The 18,328-nt window shown below is 42.7% G+C and overlaps 1 protein-coding gene across 1 annotated transcript in view; it reads left to right on the forward strand.

Annotated features, from left to right (window-relative positions):
- LOC138487684 (nicotinamide N-methyltransferase-like) overlaps positions 1–9,898 on the forward strand; it is a 74,557-nt gene extending 64,659 nt beyond the window's left edge. The window contains exon 3 of the mRNA XM_069614210.1: positions 5,580–9,898. Coding sequence (XP_069470311.1) covers positions 5,580–6,015 — 436 coding nt within the window. The 3' untranslated portion in view covers positions 6,016–9,898. The remainder of the gene's footprint in view (positions 1–5,579) is intronic.
- The last annotated feature ends 8,430 nt before the right edge of the window (positions 9,899–18,328 follow it).

Here is an 18,328-nt window from a genome sequence, read left to right on the forward strand (position 1 = left end):
GCTGGGGGGTTAAACAAGATGATTTATGTTGCTGGGCATTGAGAGCTTGTCATTGAAGAGTAGTATGAGGTTGTTACCTGACTTAACAGGATAAAATGTGGGTGTAATTTAGGTGCCAGATAAGGGTGGCATGAAAGGGTGGAGAGTCAATCAAGCATGATTAATTCTGGTTTCTTAACATTGATCGAGTCGAGCTATTGTACATGCACCCTAGCATTGCTTTGAAGCTACCGAAGAGGGACTAGAAAAGTGACAAGAGCTTACCGATCTGACTCAACTTTACGTGCCTGGTTCACACAACATGCTAGTAACTTAGCCAGAGTGAGGGCAGAACAGGTGGAAGTTAACCAGTCTTGTTTGTGTCTTGGGGTGAACGATGTTGTAGAGCATTGATAAATCCTGGAGGTTTAGCATTCGGTTGATCAGCTTCCAGCTTGCTGTCATGAATTTCGAATCTTCCCTTGAGAGAAAGGGTGTCTTGGTCCACACTGATTACCTTGTGATCAATATTTTGTGAACAGATGGATATGCACTCATTCCAGGGCATAGCGGGTAGTGGGCTTTCAAATTTGCTTTTGGGTAAAACGGCATCTCTTCTCTCTACATCTTACATGCTGGGGTTGGAGAATGTGAGAGCAGGCTCTTGAGCTGGGAATTCCCTGTGAGGACGAAACAGAACTCTATTTTCTTCTAAAGGTTCAGCTCCAACCAAGTAGATCTGTTCACCTCAAGTGGGAGCCCCCATCATTATTTCTCAATCCAGTGAACCAGTCAATCAGATTTATTTCAGCAAAGAAAAATACCTTGAAGTCTCAATATTAAATCCATTACTTTAACAACACAGTAGTTAAACTCAAATTAACAAGCATTGAAAATCAAAAAATAATTACATTAAAACCACAAATTGTATTGCAAGTTAAAACATTGCTCCCCATGCACATTTGTTACTTCGAAATGACGAGTATTCTGTCAGCTATTATCTTATGGTAACTTGATTTATCTCCGCTGGAATCTTTCTTCTTTTAATTCTTCATCCATTTTTCAAATACTGTGATGTCCCCCACACTGACACCACAGGTACGGATTGATAACAATTTCTTGTGCAACTTTTCTAATGGATTGATTTCTAAACATTGCACAGAGGCATTTGGCTCTCATCGATGCATAAAGTGGGCAGAAAAGAAAACGGGTTTGATAATATTCTTCAGTTCCTAGGCAGAAACGACATTCTTTCATTCCTGCTCTGCCCCATTTGTTTAGAAAATCCCTGTATGGAATTTTAAAAAGAGCCATCTGGTCTTGCAACCCTCTGTCAAGGATAAGTATTGCTCTTGTCCCAAACTTGATTTTCAATTTAGGTACTGGTAAACTAGGTCTGAGAGATGTATTGAAGCAAATGTGCAGATGTTTTTTTGTTGAACATTTTTAAAGTCCCTAAGGTGTGCTGTGTCCAAATATTTTGTCAAATTCCTTATATATCTGAACCAGAGAACATTATGCAAACTCTATTTGAACAATACATCAATACTTTGCAATAGGAGAGTAAATCAGCACTAGACCATGGTCTACTGCAGTAGAGTAGTGTCCTTCCTATAGCTTTGTAAGAAATTCCATCAAGCCCCCACTCAAGCAGTAGAAGTACAGTGGGAGTACTCACTTAGAGATTAGGTAATTCTTTGAGCAATTTTAATACTCTAGGGATACCAAATTGCCATTCTTCCAAATCTCAGCACCATAGAGTGCTGTGGATAGTGCCTTGGCATGATAAACTTCCAGAGCTTAACTGACAGCTTTCCCTCCAAAGTGTTTGGAAACATATTAAGTGTTCCCCCAGGCCTGGATAGTTTTAGTTTACTTTTTAATATTTTTTTAGTCCACGCCTTCTCATCTATGCATACACCTAAATAGTCATAAATAAACACTGTTTCCAATATTGAGTTTCTTGAACAAAGCTTTAGGTTATTCATCATCTTTTTTGCCTAGATTAAATATTTGCATAATTGTCAAAGTAAATATTAGCTATAGCTGTGATAACATTTGTGGGGGCACCTAAAATATTCGCAGTATTCCACAATTCTCTTTTGGGGAATCAAAAGCAGTCTGAAGATCTCAGAAAAATCAAGTATAAAGGATGACTATCAGAAAAGGTGAATTGTTTGTTGCAGTAGTGATGATTGCAAAAACCTGTTAATTTGTGCTGGTGCCAGCTCTGAAGCCTGCTTGTAAATCTGATAAAACTTTTGTGAATTTGATTTCTATCCTGAATGTCATTATGCAACTTACATAAAAAGGGGAGTTAGTTGTCAGCTTCTGATTGGAATAATTCAGCTGACAATCTATCAAGGCCATGTGTTTCATTAGAGCCCTGAAAAAGCAGTGTCATATCAACTTCCGTCATGGTGATATATAAAGGAGGAGACATTTTAAATATATTTCCATTACTACTAGAGAACCCGTTATCATTTGAATTTTTTATTTTGTTTATTTTACAGACCCGAAAAGCAGAGCTTCCAGATTTCTTTTGCAATGTCAATGGGCCTCATTATGAGTATGCCGGTCCGATAACATCATTGCCGGTAAGCTACCGGCACCACTGTTACCAGACTGGCATACTCTGAGTTCTGCCTGCTGATCCCTTTCTGCCTGTCGGCTGGCGGGTGAAAAGGCATCCGCTCGCTGACCTTGACGGATGCACCGGCACTGTGTGCAACACTGCAGGTGCATCCGTCCTCCCCATTCCCACTGTGTCCTATGGGACTGGAATGGGGAGTATTTTTTTCTGGTGACTGGCTATGGGGAATTACCAGGACCGCCTGGGCTGTAATGCCCCGGTAATTCCCCATTGCCAGGCGCTGGAAAAAAAATGACTCCGGTGGCAGTCATGCTGTTTTTACTGGCACGGCTACCGCCAGGGTAGTACTGAGGCCCAATATCTATTTTAATATGATCTTGTTTCGAGCCATAAGGTACTATTAGCCAATATTTCTGAGTACCTTCGTTAGTGTTAGCGTTTTCTGGTTTTCCTGCTACCAGTTATTTGCTGGTTTTGTTGCCTATTTTTCATATTCCTTCCTCAATTCTGTGATATCTGTACTTCCTCGTTGCAATACGTGTTTAATTACACCTATAAGACAAGTTTTACATTGTCGACATTCCTGATCACACTTGCGATATGAGTGGGAATTATCTAATAACTTTGGAGCTAGTAGTGAATATCGGTTTTAGCATCTCAGTAAGTGTAGTGCATATGCTATCGAAGATTGTTCTAGAATGGGTAAAATTGCCAGATACACATCAGTGATTTTATTGCAGGTGATTACCTTAGCCCAATTCATCTTAATTCTAGAGCAAATAATGAATTTCTTTTTGAGATATGTAACTTAATCCGGGACTTGTTATCAATCAGACAATACAGGTTGGAGAGGGTAATAATCACTCTTGAAACTTAAGATAACCCTAAATGTATTGACCATTTTCCAACTCTCCATATTATATTTTATCACAAATTCATACACTGGTTATCTAAACGTGGGATTCGCTACCGTATTCTTCAGAAAGTGTCTGTTGCATCACCTATACATCTCGATAGGATGTTTTCAATTACAGCATTTACAAAGGTATTTCAAGGAAAAGCTTTTTTGCCATCTGCTTCTGGAATATTCCAGAATTCATCACTATCATAAAGCACCTCTGAAAACTCAAGCTGACAATTCCAATGGCCAACTTTAGTAATGTGGACCTGTTTGTCTTCTTACTTTATATGTTCAAGGAAATCTAGGAATGAGGTTAAATCATCAATTGTCTCCTCTCTATATACCACAACTGAAAACATTGGTCAAATACTCGACACTTTAATGTGTTAAAACAATTTGTCTTATCATGTTTTTATACATTTTTATGATAAGCAACTTGTCACCAAAAGATCAATTAAGTAACCCTCCTAGCCTAGCATCTAACACCCTCCAGGTAGACATCAACACTATCCTCTCCTTGATCCACACTTCTCCACTTTGTAACTTTACAAAACAAGAAAAGAGTTATTTGTTTTCAGTTGTGGTTTCTGGTTGGTGGGTTGGTTGCAATATTAAAGGGAAGGAAATGTTTTACATAAAAAGTCCAAATGCATTATGAATAATATGAAAGGCTTTCACTTATTGGAATATCGACATTACTTTTATATATGTAACACCTCTACATTGATGGTTGTTCTTTGGGAAGCAGAGCAGGAGATGGGGATTGGGGGCAACAATTCTGGAACTCAAGTTGTTTCCAGGGAGAAGGCAAATAATTGGAGATAAAGGTGCACAAATCGTGTACTAGGGCTTTCGGGTGCACCTTATTAAACAAAGATAAGCTTACGGATATCTTTGCTAGTTAATAATGATTTCATAGTCATCAACATGGAAGATGGATTTCGGAATAAAAGTGTGATCCTCAGGCAAGTTCTGCTTACCGTTCATTTTTCCAAAGAGTCCTTAGCACCTGCCTGTTGTTTTCCATTGGTGCCAATGGTGATATAACCCTGTGGGTGGGATGACGCTGTCGCTAATGGCAAGCCACCCTTGTCAGGAATTCTATCTTTGCTAGGGTCCTTAACTTGTGTGGTGGGCTGTTACTTTTTGGACTGCTCATCCTAGGGTTAAATGACCTCATTATGCACTGCATTTTGGTTTAGAGGGTGACTTCCGTTTTCTAACAGTTGCTGTGCCGTCATTAATAAAGAACCAGGATGAGGAAAAACAAATGAAATTGGGGATTTACATTTCTCCTTATGCCAGACTCCAGACACTAAGCACGGGACCAAGTATTGAAAGCATGCAGCTCGACATTGCCTCCAAGACAATTGCATTTCCTCTAAACTATCCTCCTGGCCCTCCCAGAAGATATATTAATTAATCAATGTTTTATTATGTGCTTAATACCAGAATCCAGTCTGTAAACGCGCAACTGGGATTCTAACCTGTTTTGCTCTGCATTGTCTTGCTTACAACACAAACGTGTTTCTCCTGAGCTATTCTGCAAGCCCAGATATGAAGTGGGTATGCCCAGAATATGATTCTAGGATTTATGTTTTTCATACTGTCCTCAGGAGAGAAAATGAGGGGGTGGGGGAACTAGGTACCTGTCTCTAGCAGTGAATCCCTTTAATTATTGAATACCTGGGTTGAGCAAGAGGATAACACATTGTAATGAAAATTACTGTTGTCATAAGCAGGGACGTCAAGATGGCTTTTAATACTTCAGCAAATAATCAATACAAAGAACAAAATCTACACCAACATGTTTAGTGAGAGACTGGGTGATGCAGGGTCACACATAATTGATATACAGTTAGCATTGGCTTCATTAGAAAAGAGAGATTTTTCCATTGACGCATAAAATACAAAAGGGTTGCTGGGAGTCACTTAAGGGGCCATTTTGAAACCTTGCCTGGGGATCATTATGAACCTTGCACAAGGGGCAATTATGAAACCTCTCATAATGCTTTGTATGCATAGCAAGCATCATGTTGGTTGAAATTGAAAACAGCAAGTTTTATTGAACATATCCATTCATGCTAAGTATTTCTTTTATTGCAGGGAAACATGGATGGAGAAGAAAAGCATGCTGCAAAGCAAGATGAAGAAAGTACTCAAATATAATGTCAACAAAAGTAACCCACTCGCTCCCATCGTCTTGCCCCAAGTGGATTGCCTGTTACTCACACACTGTGTGGAGGTCAATACCCTAACCAAAGAGGCCTTCTGCAGTGTCCTGAAAAATATCTCATTACAGTTAAAACCTGGGGGGGCTCTAATAATGATTGGTCTCAATGACTGCACATTTTACATGGATGGCAAATTCAAATTTCCTCACCTGTGTCTTGATGGGGTTTTTCTGAGGAAAGCTGTTACCAATATTGGTTATCGTATTGAAGAACTAAACTTGATGCCACGGACATGTGAAGAGTTGTTTGATGTGAATGATTACGGGGGATTCATTTTGTTATATGCACGCAAAGAAACGGTGGGTTAGACACGTGATAAGTATTCATGCGTAAAGGAGAACTTTGGGAGCCAGGTCATGTGTTAGATTCATCCCCTTTACTAATTTTCCCTCAAGGATTCAGCAGTTTTTGTTTTGTAGTAAATGGGAGAACACAGATAACATTGAAAAATAAGCTCTGCAACCATAATTAGGCTACGAAAAGATTTCAAATGGAAGTCACTACTTGCAGTGTGTAAACTCAGAATTCAGAAGTAGGACATTATTTTCAGACTTTCGTCTCCCTACTTTCATTCTAGGAACCTTAATTACAATCCATGTCTTCCTGTAAAGCACAATCAGAAAGGTACCTCTTTTCATCTCAGAGAGAATAGGCTCTACTAGGAACATTCAGCCAAATTCCAAACAACACATTTCTTTCAGATATTCAGAGTTTGACTTACTGGGCTTTCACAAATTGAGTCTTGCTGCCAGCCATGAATGATCGCTATGGTAATATTACCAACTTCATTAGTACTTGTGTAAGTAACCTCTAAAGGATAAATGGGGTCATTGTGCATGACTCACATGTGATTGGCTCTGTTACCGATCTGTCAACCTTTCACAGGTAAGCTGAGTCTATCACTATTCCCTCCCTCTCACCACTGTCAATAGAGGACCAATGATTCTGAGAAACTTAACCCTACACCACCCTTACAACAAGCCAAAGCACCTTGATCTGCCTCTTCATTACACTGTACCCTGCTCTCTGCAGAACACTCCAGTGGTTAACCCCTAGGTTTGCGCTACACACCTCCTCAGACACACATACCTGCAATGCACTATTTCTTTGGTATATTAAAAATCTTGATGGCACTCATCTTAACAACCTCAGACATATGGAGGGTTGCATCATCTGTGCTTGATGTGTCACTGATGCTCCCCCAGCCCCAATTGCCTTTGTGAGGTGTATGTCTGCCATGAACCCTGCCTCCAGTAATTTGACTAAGCTCAACGGTTCTCATGTAATCAGTCTATTAACTCCCCTCATGGCACTATTACCAATCTAGATGGTACACATGTAACAGTCATCAGAAGGAGTAATATTAAACACTGAAATCTTGACACTTAAATGAGCCTGCAAATTATTGCAAGCCTTTCAGATGTACATGTATCCCATGAACTCACCCCTACTTTAATATGACCAAATATTTTTTTACTCATTTAAGTGCTGTTAGAATGACGACTTCGCTCACAGTGAAGTGAGCCAGGTGAGCGGTTTGGGGGCAGCAATCTACTGTGAGCAAGGTGATTTGGCAGGCACCTCTGTGATCACCTATTTTCCTACCTGAAGGTAGATAAATTGAAGGTCCTCGCACTCATGCATGTGCGCTCACAGTGAAGTGAGCCGAGTGAGCGGTTTAGCAGTGCAATCTACTTTGAGCAAGGTGATTTGGCAGGCACCTCTGTGGACATCTGTTTTCCTGCCTGAAGGAAGATAAATTGAAGGTCCTCGCGCTCATGCGCGGGCACTCACAGCGAAGTGAGCCAAGTAAGCTGGTTTAGCAGCAGCAATCTACTTTGAGCAAGGTGATTTGGCAGGCACCTCTGTCAACATCTACTCTCCTACCTGAAGGAAAATAAATTGAAGGTCTTTGCTCTCATGCGCACATTCTCACATCGAAGTGAGCCGAGTGAGTGGTTTAGCAGTGCAATCTACTTTGAGCAAGGTGATTTGGCAGGCACCTCTGTGGACATCTGTTTTCCTGCCTGAAGGAAGATAAATTGAAGGTCCTCGCGCTCATGCACGGGCACTCACAGCGAAGTGAGCCAAGTAAGCTGGTTTAGCAGCAGCAATCTACTTTGAGCAAGGTGATTTGGCAGGCACCTCTGTCAACATCTACTCTCCTACCTGAAGGAAGATAAATTGAAGGTCTTTGCTCTCATGCGCACATTCTCACATCGAAGTGAGACAAGTGAGCGGTTTGGCGTCAGCAATCTACTGTGAGCAAGGTGATTTGGCAGGCACCTCTGTGGACACCTATTTTCTTACCTGAAGGAAGATAAATTGAAGGTCCTCGCACTGATGCACACGCACTCACAGCTAAGCAAGCCAAGTGAGTGCTTTGGCAGCAGTAATGTACTTTGAGCGAGGTAATTTGGCAGGCACCTCTAAGGACACCTCTTTTCCTACCTGAAGGAAGATACATTGAAGGTCCTCACGCTCATGCGTGCACGCTCACAGCGAAGTGAGCCAAGTGAGAAGTTTGCCGGTTTGGCGAAATCAGTAAAGAGGACAACATATGCTGTCTGTGAACCCACGACTCTCGTCATTGACTTAATTATTGGACCACTTTAAGATTTGGGACACCAACTTGTTAAACACTGTCTTTGTCCTTTGCATAATTTCAAACACACTCTGCTGGACTTAGATTCCTATGAACCCCTCATGCGGCATCTGACCTTGCATTTGGCATCAGCAGGTCACTACCAAGACTGAAACCGCTGTGTCAAAGCAGAGTATTACCTGTGATTAATACGTGTTTCATCTCGGCTCTTCGAATCTGGCATGCATATTATGTCGAGGCTGCGTAGTGGCAAAAAGTGAGAACGTGACACTGGGGAAAGAAAACACATTCTTTTAACAGCCTTGCAGCTAATGCCAACTCCCACACGTACAGTAAGTAATGAACACTATGCGTATCAATCAAACGGAGACTGAAGTTACACGCACGCTTCTCTGCCCCGATGATCAGCTCCAGCTCCAGCTCCTCCCCAATCTGGCGGAGTGCAGCTCAGTGTTGCTGCAGGATGCAAAAAGTCCTCTCGGACAAAAACAAGCTTCCCCGATGTGGAGGGGTGGAAGGGCATCAAAATGCCTTCAAGAGAAGAGGGTCTAGAGCAGTCCCTAAGACTTCTGATAGAACAGTGAGCAACAGAATTCGGCTGCCCAGTTCAGCTTCGACGCCTAAAGCAGTGGAGGGAATTTGCGATCGCGCCCACCGACTTTGAATATTGTTTTAGCATCCTAACAAGAAATAACTGAGCTAATAATGCTATCGTAACAAGGTCTGCACACAATACTAGCCCAGACAAAAGTGCACACGACTGCGCAAGTGCACCACGAAAGCACGCACAAATCTAATCACACACTTTTCATTTTTGGTAATATGTCCTAGAAAAACATGAAGGACTTTTTTGTAAGACTTGGGGCAAGATCATCTATGGGCAAAAACACTGTGCAAAGACCTGTTACCCAGCAGGGAAATGCACCCGAGATAGGGGTCTCTGACCGCAGCCTATTAAAGACCTATTGCTCTGCAGAGGACGATAGTAAGGGCAGATCTGTTAATTGCTATAAATAGGATAGCGAGGTGAGCGTAATCAACCAATCGGGCATAGACCTACACACCAATCCCGCCTCCTTTCTGACTGAGCATCTCACATTCAATTCACTTGATGAATCCAATAAGCAAGAACAAACTCCTCCTCACAAAACTTTAAAGGAAATGGACGAGAAAGTCAAACTATTGTGCCCCTCAATTTCGGCTCTGAATATAGTGTTGACTTCTTTTGTTAACCAATATGGTAATACTAAAGATGTGATTTCACGACCATCTACCAATCAGCCAAAATAAAATTAGCTATTGAAATGATGAACAAGGTTTTACGAAATCATTGCCATCACCATAACCATGTGATCTTGGAAGGTAAAATTGTTGCATCTTTGCAGGACCTCAAATTAGAGATTGATCCCTGCCAGCTCCAATGAGTGAACAGCTGCCTTCCAATGAAAGTGTATAATATAAAGTTCAAGACAAATGTTACTGCAGGGAACATTATGAAGCATCATATTACTCTTTGTATGCACAGCAACAATGTTTGTTAGCTTCGCTTTGCAAACAATTTTAATAAATGATTGAAACCATGTAAATGGTGTTACGTTTTTATTTTAGGGCAAATTAGCAACTTGTCTCGAGAATCAAAACATTTTACAAAGTGAGGCCAGACGAGTTTTCAACTTCAACATCACCAACATTAACCCATTGTCCACGATTGTACTGCTGCAGGCTAAGTCTCTGCTCCTGCCACATTGCTTAGAGCTGAGCTCAAAGGCAACGACACAGAGATTTGTAGCTATTTCCTCAATGTCCTTGTAACTATTAAAAGCCTGAGGGCACCCAGTAAGGACCTTCCACCCTCATCTCTAGTTTTAGAACCTTATTGACTTGTCATGTCCTCCTTTCAAGCACAGTCCTAGAGGTCCATCTCCCCATCTCTGTCACCATAGGCACTAGATATGAGTAAACTTACTAAACTATCTCTCTCTGCAAACCAAACCCTTGGCCTGTACACAGTTTAATGAGAATCTCAAACTTTTAAGAGGTTTGGGCTTTTACAGTTCGGCTAAACTCATGATCCTCACATAGATGACCACTGACCTCAGAATATTTAACCCTGTGCTTATTTCTGAAGACGTCCAGTCATCTTGAATTGTATTCTCTTATTCCAGCTTCTAAAGATGAACATGCGCCTCGACCTCCTTATCATGCAAGCTGCAGAGTTGCATCTCAGTATCAGACCTTCTGTACCCAAGTATGTCTATAATAAGCCTGCCAGCCCAATGCACTCTAATGGCACCCAGATGTGCACCTTGTCATCTCCACCCTAAAGAGGGAAAGCAAGAGGTGGAGACACACTGCCACCACAGGCTATGTATCAATGCAACACTATATAGGTTCTGCGGATTAGATAAATGACTTTGGACCATGCTGTGCAGCTGCCACCTGCACGTGGCTATTACTCCTGGTGAAATTATGTGTCTTGTCCTCTGTGTGGTAAATCCACCATGTAAGATCAGGATTAAAAAGCCAATAGATTCAAAGACACAAAGGGTGTTGGTATTGTTTAAATTGTTTACTGCATGGAGTGGACCATTTACGTTTGCATTTAAGTGAAATGGTCCTTCCTTGCAATTTTCTACTTTTTGACTACATAGTGGAAAATGTAAGAGTAAAACAAAGTTGAAATCACCTCTATTCTTCACTTTTACACTGCATTGGTGGATAAGTGGAAAAGTCTCCCAGAATGAATGACTGTGTCAGGCATTTAGAATGGATTTGTATAGAATAGTCCTGCTTTTACCAGGTGGTAAATCCTTGAAGATTCCATAGGAATCTATTAATTTTCTGCCATCATGCTGGTGGAAAAAACCTAGCTGGCTTGACTGGCGGACCAGGAAAAGCTCGGGGACATGTTTAGCTACCTCTGCTCTGCAAATCCACCTGCCAAATCAAAAAAATCGCACAGATGGGAACAAATGGTGGTAGAAATGGTATATCACTTATACCGTCATTTTTGCAGATCCTCTGGACTTAAACGATGACCTGTGAAGCAAGAGTAATTTCACCAATCTCATCTACCTTTTCTACCTTTTCAGTCTTGAAAAGTTATATGTAGATCACAAGAGAATTAAAAAAAATGTCCGATGACCATTTATCCTGTAGATGCATTTTGATTAACAAGCTCCAATGTTAATTCCCTTTGAATCTGGAAATCATGTAATGCATGACATTAGATGGGCTGTCATCGTTCAAGCTCTCGTGAGCAACCTGGTCAGCAACATTTACCATCGCTTGCACAAATAGAAAGAGAAATGTACTTGCCGTCTTCAGGCACATTACCTACGGCATAATGGATTGGTTAACTTTAGATTGAATGTAATTGCTCCTAGTTTCAAATATTGTTTTAAGGAATATTTATGCTTGACTAGCTGGGGTACCCGGTATTGCCCATGTCCTGATCGAGTGGTGTCTCATGTGCCCTGGAGCATGTTGCACTTGTCCTCTTGTCGCCAAGTCTTGTTTCAGTTTGCTCTGGTGTCTCATTTGCCCTGGAAAAAGTTGCTCTTGACCTCTGGTCGGCAAGTCGTGCTGCTGTTTGTTGCTGTGTTTTAGAAGCTCTTCATATTGATTTTCGCTTTGCATCAGATGGAGCTTTTCCAAGTGATGTTCGTTTTTTGTGCGGCATGTTTCAGTCACTCAATGGCTTCCGCACATTTGAGAAACTGTCCAAGAAAGATTGATTGAGTGTGCTCTCTTCTTGTGAATGAACTTAGGTAAACTATAACCTTGCCATTTTCCATATTTGGAGTGGCGTGATAAAAATAATTTACTTTTTGTTTTAATTCTATTTAAAAATACTTTAATAAACACTTTTCAACTGTATACAGTAGTAATACATTTCAAAGGAATAACCAACACATCAAACATGTTGCTTCAGACACTATAACAAATGTTACCTCCTTCTAGTACCTACTGTAGAGAATCGGGTGAGCATCAGTAAAATAGGGTGTCTATAGAGTGCATTTTTTGTATCCAAACATAGACTGCAATCTTGCCCCAGACAAATGAGGAATCCATGCAAAATTTGGTAGATGTGGGTTCAACGGTGTGGATTTGTATAGCCTGATAAACATGCACACATACATACAGTCATATTTATATATAAAGATTATCCTCATCCTTGGCTGGGCATGGCAATTCCTACAGTATTGTTACAATTTTCTTGAAGTATTTGCAGGTTACATAATATTTATAGAACACTGATGCAGAAAACAATATCTGGTTAAAGTATTAAACTCTATCCTATTAAGATAGTTTTAAAAATACAGAGACCCCCCACCCACTCTTCTATACATGGTGAGAGTAGAATCAGCAACTTCAGTTAACAGGTCACAATTTTCACAGCGCAATGAAAATTCCCGTACAATTCCCGTACAACACAGCAATGCATTGTGGCTATGCACACTATATGAAATGCTTGCATTTTGGCTCCATATCAGATCAGCATCATTACCTTGTCTTTTCGATAAGCACTATTTCATACATAGCTTTATCTGCCCAAGACTGTCCTGTCCAAGAAGAGAGTCCACATCCAAGCCTGTGTCTCTGTAGCCTCTAGCAACACGGCCCAACTCTTTAAAATCTGCAAGGAGCTGGCCAATCCTTCTGCAGTCTCCACCTATACTGTTCCCTCCCAAGCCCTCTGTATGGCTCTGGCTTCTCACTTCCCCACTAAAATTCAGGACATCCTATCCTCGCTCTCCTCTTCCTCTCTCTCATCTTCCTCTCCCTCTACCTCTCTCGGTCCCCCTCTGGCCGCCTCTCCCTCTCCTTCTCCTTTTTCCTCTTTCTCACTGACAACACCTGATGATGTGCCTAGACAAGTCTGATCTATGAAAGTGTAATCCAAATAAGTGCTCCTCTGCTCGTCCAGAACCATGAAGGACCACATTGAAACCCTCGCTCCAGCGTTGTCCGATTTTGGCAATCACTCTTTCGCCACTGGATGTTTGCCCTCTCCGCTCAAGCACTTCCTTTTGCACCTCATCCTTAAAAAGCCTTTGGCCGATCCTACCTGTCCGGCAAACTATCACCCGATCTCTAGCAATCCATTCCTCGGCAGTCTCCTGGAAAAGCTGGCCATCTCCCAGTTTACTCTCCACCCTGAATCTGTTGGTTGTCTCCATGACCATCAGTCTGGCCTCAGAGCAGCCAGAGGCACAGAAACTGCTCTCCTGCACACCTATGAAGATCTGCTCTCTAATCTTGACTCCAGTCTGTCCTTATTCTCCTTGGCCTTTCCTATGCTTTTGACATTGCCAATCACGCCATCCTGATCAATCAACTCTGTGAGAACCTGGGCATCATTGATCAGGCCCTGCAGTGGTTGACCTCCTTCCTCTTGGACTTACCCTCCCTGGGTCAATTTGGATCCTTTCTCTCCATGACCTCTCTCTCTCCACATGTGATGTTCCCCGGGGCTCTATGCGCTCACCCTGGCTCTTCAATGTCTACTTGGCCCGCTTGGCCCACCTGATCTCTATGTCCTCCTCTAACATCCAGCGCTATGCTCGTTTTCAGGCTCCTCTCCTCTCTTGCTCATTCCTGACTGTCTATCCACGATTCAGGATTGGTGCGCCTCCAACGATCTCTGCCTTTATGTCATGAAGACAGAGATCCTTCTCATTGGGAGCCCTGCTCCTGCTTTCTCTCTCTCACTCTGGTCTCCCTCCTTGGGCCCTCTTCCTTCGGCTTCCTGTTAGGCACAAAACCTTGCTGTCATCTTCGACTCTACTCTCCCCTTCTCTCCTCACATTACAGACCTTGCCAAGAAAGCCCAGTACCATCTGCACCTCCTCAGAGGAATTCTTCCTCTTTTCACTTTCCCCCAGAAGCTCACTGTCTACTGAGCCCTGGTTCTTTCTAGGCTGGACTACTGCAACAGCCTCTTTCTCAATCTGCCCTCCTCCACTCTTTTCCCCCTGCAACTAATCTAGAACAGGACTGCAAGACTTATCCTTGGCCTCAAGCCCAGGGACCGTATCTGTCCAGCTTTGAAATCTCTCTGCTGGCACCCAGTGGCTGCAAGCATCACGTTCAAGACCCTCTGCATCGTCCACAAGTCTTTCTGGGGCCGGGGCACGCACTACATCCAACTCTCTCTATCAAAATACCTTCCTTTTCAAGCCCTTTGCACAGATACCTCCAATTCCCTGAGGATCAGAGGTGTTAGGTCACCCTCCAGCCTGGCTACATACAACCTATTGTTATACAATTTACTATTTTCAGCCTGGTTGTTCTGTATTGAGTACCTATACTATCACTTGTTACTATAGGTGGAGGTTACACACTGATATTAAAGCACTACTATGTTTTAAGCAATGTATATTTACAAATCAGTTGCTAACTCAGTTAGATTGAGGATTTGTGAAGACTAAAGATTAATTACCCTTGATGTACCGTACCTTTTACTTTCTACAAAATCACAAACATTATAAATGCATGATTTTGAAATGCATTCAACAGCAAAATAAAAAAAAAGCTGTATGATTTACATCTATTATTGCCTGAATTTTTCCATTTCCAGAGTACTACTATATTTAGAGTGTTCTTGCATGCATGTGACTTAATAAAATAAGTCTAGGCCTACTGCAGTCAATAAGTAGACCCCAGAAGTTCAGACCTCAGAGCAAACCCCTTTTTTGTGTACCTAGAGGTTTCTTCAAACAGAGAGTTGGGGGTACATCTCGATCCTCTGCTGGTGCCTCCCTCTGGAATGGCCTCCCTGCCCCCCTCAAATTTGAGCCAGATCACTTGAAGTTCTGTAAGCAGCTCAAGATCTTTATTTTCTCCTCTGCTTTCTCTCTCTCCCTCCCTTGCTAACTTTCTTGTCTGCTGCACCGACTGGTTGCTTGGTAAACTCAAATTCTCAATTTGTTTGGCAGTGGAGAAGGAGAAGCTCTGTTACCTTTACCCTGAAGGAAGGAAGCCCCATTTTGGAGTCTGTTGGAGTCTGTCCTTTGTTTCTACTACTGGAAACCATAAAGACTACTCACAGGCGCAGAGCGTAGCGGAGTGTTTGCCGAGTGTTTGGCAGTGGAGAAGGAGAAGCTCTGTTACCTTTACCCTGAAGGAATGAAGCCCCCTGTTGGAGTGTGTTGGAGTCTGTCCTTTGTTTTCTAAAACTGGAAACCATAAAGACTACTCACAGACGCGGAGCGTAGCTGAGTGTTTGCCGAGTGTTTGGCAGTGGAGAAGGAGACGCTCTGTTATCTTTACCCTGAAGCCCCCTGTTGGAGTCTGTTGGAGTCTGTCCTTTGTTTCTACTACTGGAAACCATAAAGACTACTCACAGACGCAGAGCGTAGCGGAGTGTTTGCCGAGTGTTCACCGATGTGCGAGCAAATGGACCCTGAAATGTACTCACAAACTCGGAGCAAGGTACGTGCTCTAGATGTGTCAGTTGAAAAGCAGACTTTTGCTATACCATTAGCTCCAAAACCTACAACATCTACTATAATGACTGTCATGAAAGTCACTGCAAAACAAATTAAAAAACCAACTATAAACTTAAATTTACATTCTAACAAACTCTGCGATTTGGACATAAATCAAACGCTATCGCCAATCTCACCCAAAAACTGTTCCTCTCTGAAACTTGATGTTTGCCTGGCGCCTGGGGGGTTGGCGGCGTGTTGCAGGGAGGTGCAGCCTCTGTGGCTCCGACAGCCCCAGCAGCGCGGCGTGTGCAGGCGGAGTGGAGGGTGATTTGCATGACCAGCATGAAGTTGGGCGTGCTGGAGACGCGGTGAATGGAGGTGCGGATGTGCTCGCGGGTGCCGCAATGTTGGTGAGCGCATTGGGGGCCGCTGGGGGGCCCTCTCCCTGCGTCGTGCTGCGGGTGGGATGGGGTGCGCGAAAAGGAGGGAGCGGCTGATGAGCCCCCGCGCTGCAGGCCGATGAGCGATCAGCTTCCTGGTGTGGGAGGAGCCTGCAATGGAAGCGAGCCGGCCCAGCCTCTCGCAGGCGTGGAGAGCGGGTTTCGCTCTCTGCTGCCTAGTGCTACGGCCGGTGAGTGTGTTGTCCCTGAGAAGCAGGGTCCGAGAAGCCACTGCAGTGAGGAAAACATTGCCTTACTGACCGGCAATGTTCAAAATCATAAAATCACGCACACATCTGAAACACCAAAAGCAATGGTATTTCAGTTTGAACTTTTAGAAAAATCTGAAAACACACTCATACCTTAAGCCCCAAACACGTACGAATGCGAAGCTGAAAGCATGCAAACACAAAAAGAAAACATCAACAGCAAATCATCAAAAAATATCATTACAATAAATAAAAACACTTGCATAGATGGTGCACGACCAAAAGGCCTGGAATTATCCGGAATACAAAATCAGATGAAACATGCGAAAAAAAGGTGCCACTCCAGTTCCGAGACTGGAACATTAAGGTGTAATTTTAACGGAAAACCACTGCAAATTGATGCGACAAAATCCACAAATAAGGGCAAAACGCAAATATGCAATAACAGCCAAGAAAGCTTAACACCGAAAATAGTGCTAGATGGCAGAAGCACTGCCTTAAAAGGAAATGTCACTTTGGAAATAACAGATGATGATTTATTATCAAATACAGCGGAGATGATTGATACGCAAAAAATAAATCTAAATTTAGAAAAATCTAGCTTTAAGACCACTAATCTAGAAAAAATACCAAATGAGATAATCGAAAAAGAAGGCCCATCAAAGCAAAATGTGGAAGAGGCTCAAAATGAGTCATGGGCTCCTAAACGCCCACGGATACATTCATCTGCACAGAGCACTTTAAAAAAACATACAGTGCGAACTCCCAGATCCTGTTGAAGAAGTAGCTTTGACAGCCGAAATTACAAATAAAACCAGTGCTGAACTTGAAAGCCAAAGGCCAAGGTCATTCGAAGACGGAGAGATAAACAGACAATGGCCCTCATTACGACCCAGGCGGTAATGGTTTAACAGCGCCGTAAAAGGCGGCAGCGCCGTTAAACCATTACCGCCTGATTACAAGGTCCCTTTGCGGGACCCGTACCTAATGGCTGCTGTAGACCAGCCGTTAAAGTGGGTGCCGCAAAGGGACCATGGCGATAATTACGGCAACTGCTATTAGCGGTGCTGTAATTATCGCCTTCCCCATTCCCATTATGCCCTATGGGGCAAAATGGGGAAGGGCAAATGGTGCATGGGGAATTACCGCCCCCGCCAACCTTGTGATGGGGGCGGTAATTCCGCCATCCACCATGGCGGAGACCGGCATGGACCATGGTGCTAATAGCACCATGGTCCAACGCCAGGGTTGTAATGAGGGCCAATGTGCCCTAGAAATGAAAGCATTACAAGAACAAATAAAAAAAGTCTACCCCACACAAATAACTGCCCAAAGGAGACTATGCCATCGGATGATAACACCTCGTCATCATCAGAGCATAGCTCAAATGAGAGTAACAGAAACAAAGGAACTAACTCACAAAGACTCAAAAACTTTGCACTCAATAGGGCAACAAAAGAAACTAGGTAGCTGAAAGAAGCACAGGAAGCCATCATCTCCTCAGTATCAATAACTATGGCTCCTTTTCTAAAACTGTATGAAAGCCTAAATGAAAATCAATGAGACCAAAAAACAATGATTGCACTAATGAACAGCAAAATGATCCATGTAGAATCAGTCATGGAGGCAATCAAAGAAAAGCGAAGCCGGGAGAAAGAAATGGATGGAGTCATCCTAAAAACACTGATAGATTTACTTCAAGATGCAAAATCCGATAAACATCACTTCTTAGAAGGAATTCGAGAAATCATCACGATTCTAGCACCTCAAATGAAAAGTGCTGAAATAGGCCCTGATACTATGCAGCCCACTGCATGCGAAGAACAAAGAGTCGACTCATCAGTCACACCGGTGAGTGAATCTGATACCATGAAGCCCATTGCATGCGAAGATCAAAGAATTGCTTCCCCTGCTACACCAAGTGCGAAAAC

The sequence above is a fragment of the Ambystoma mexicanum genome, chromosome 9 (assembly GCF_040938575.1).
Source record: "Ambystoma mexicanum isolate Mex_15411 chromosome 9, UKY_AmexF1_1, whole genome shotgun sequence".
NCBI classification, from domain to species: Eukaryota; Metazoa; Chordata; class Amphibia; order Caudata; family Ambystomatidae; genus Ambystoma; species Ambystoma mexicanum.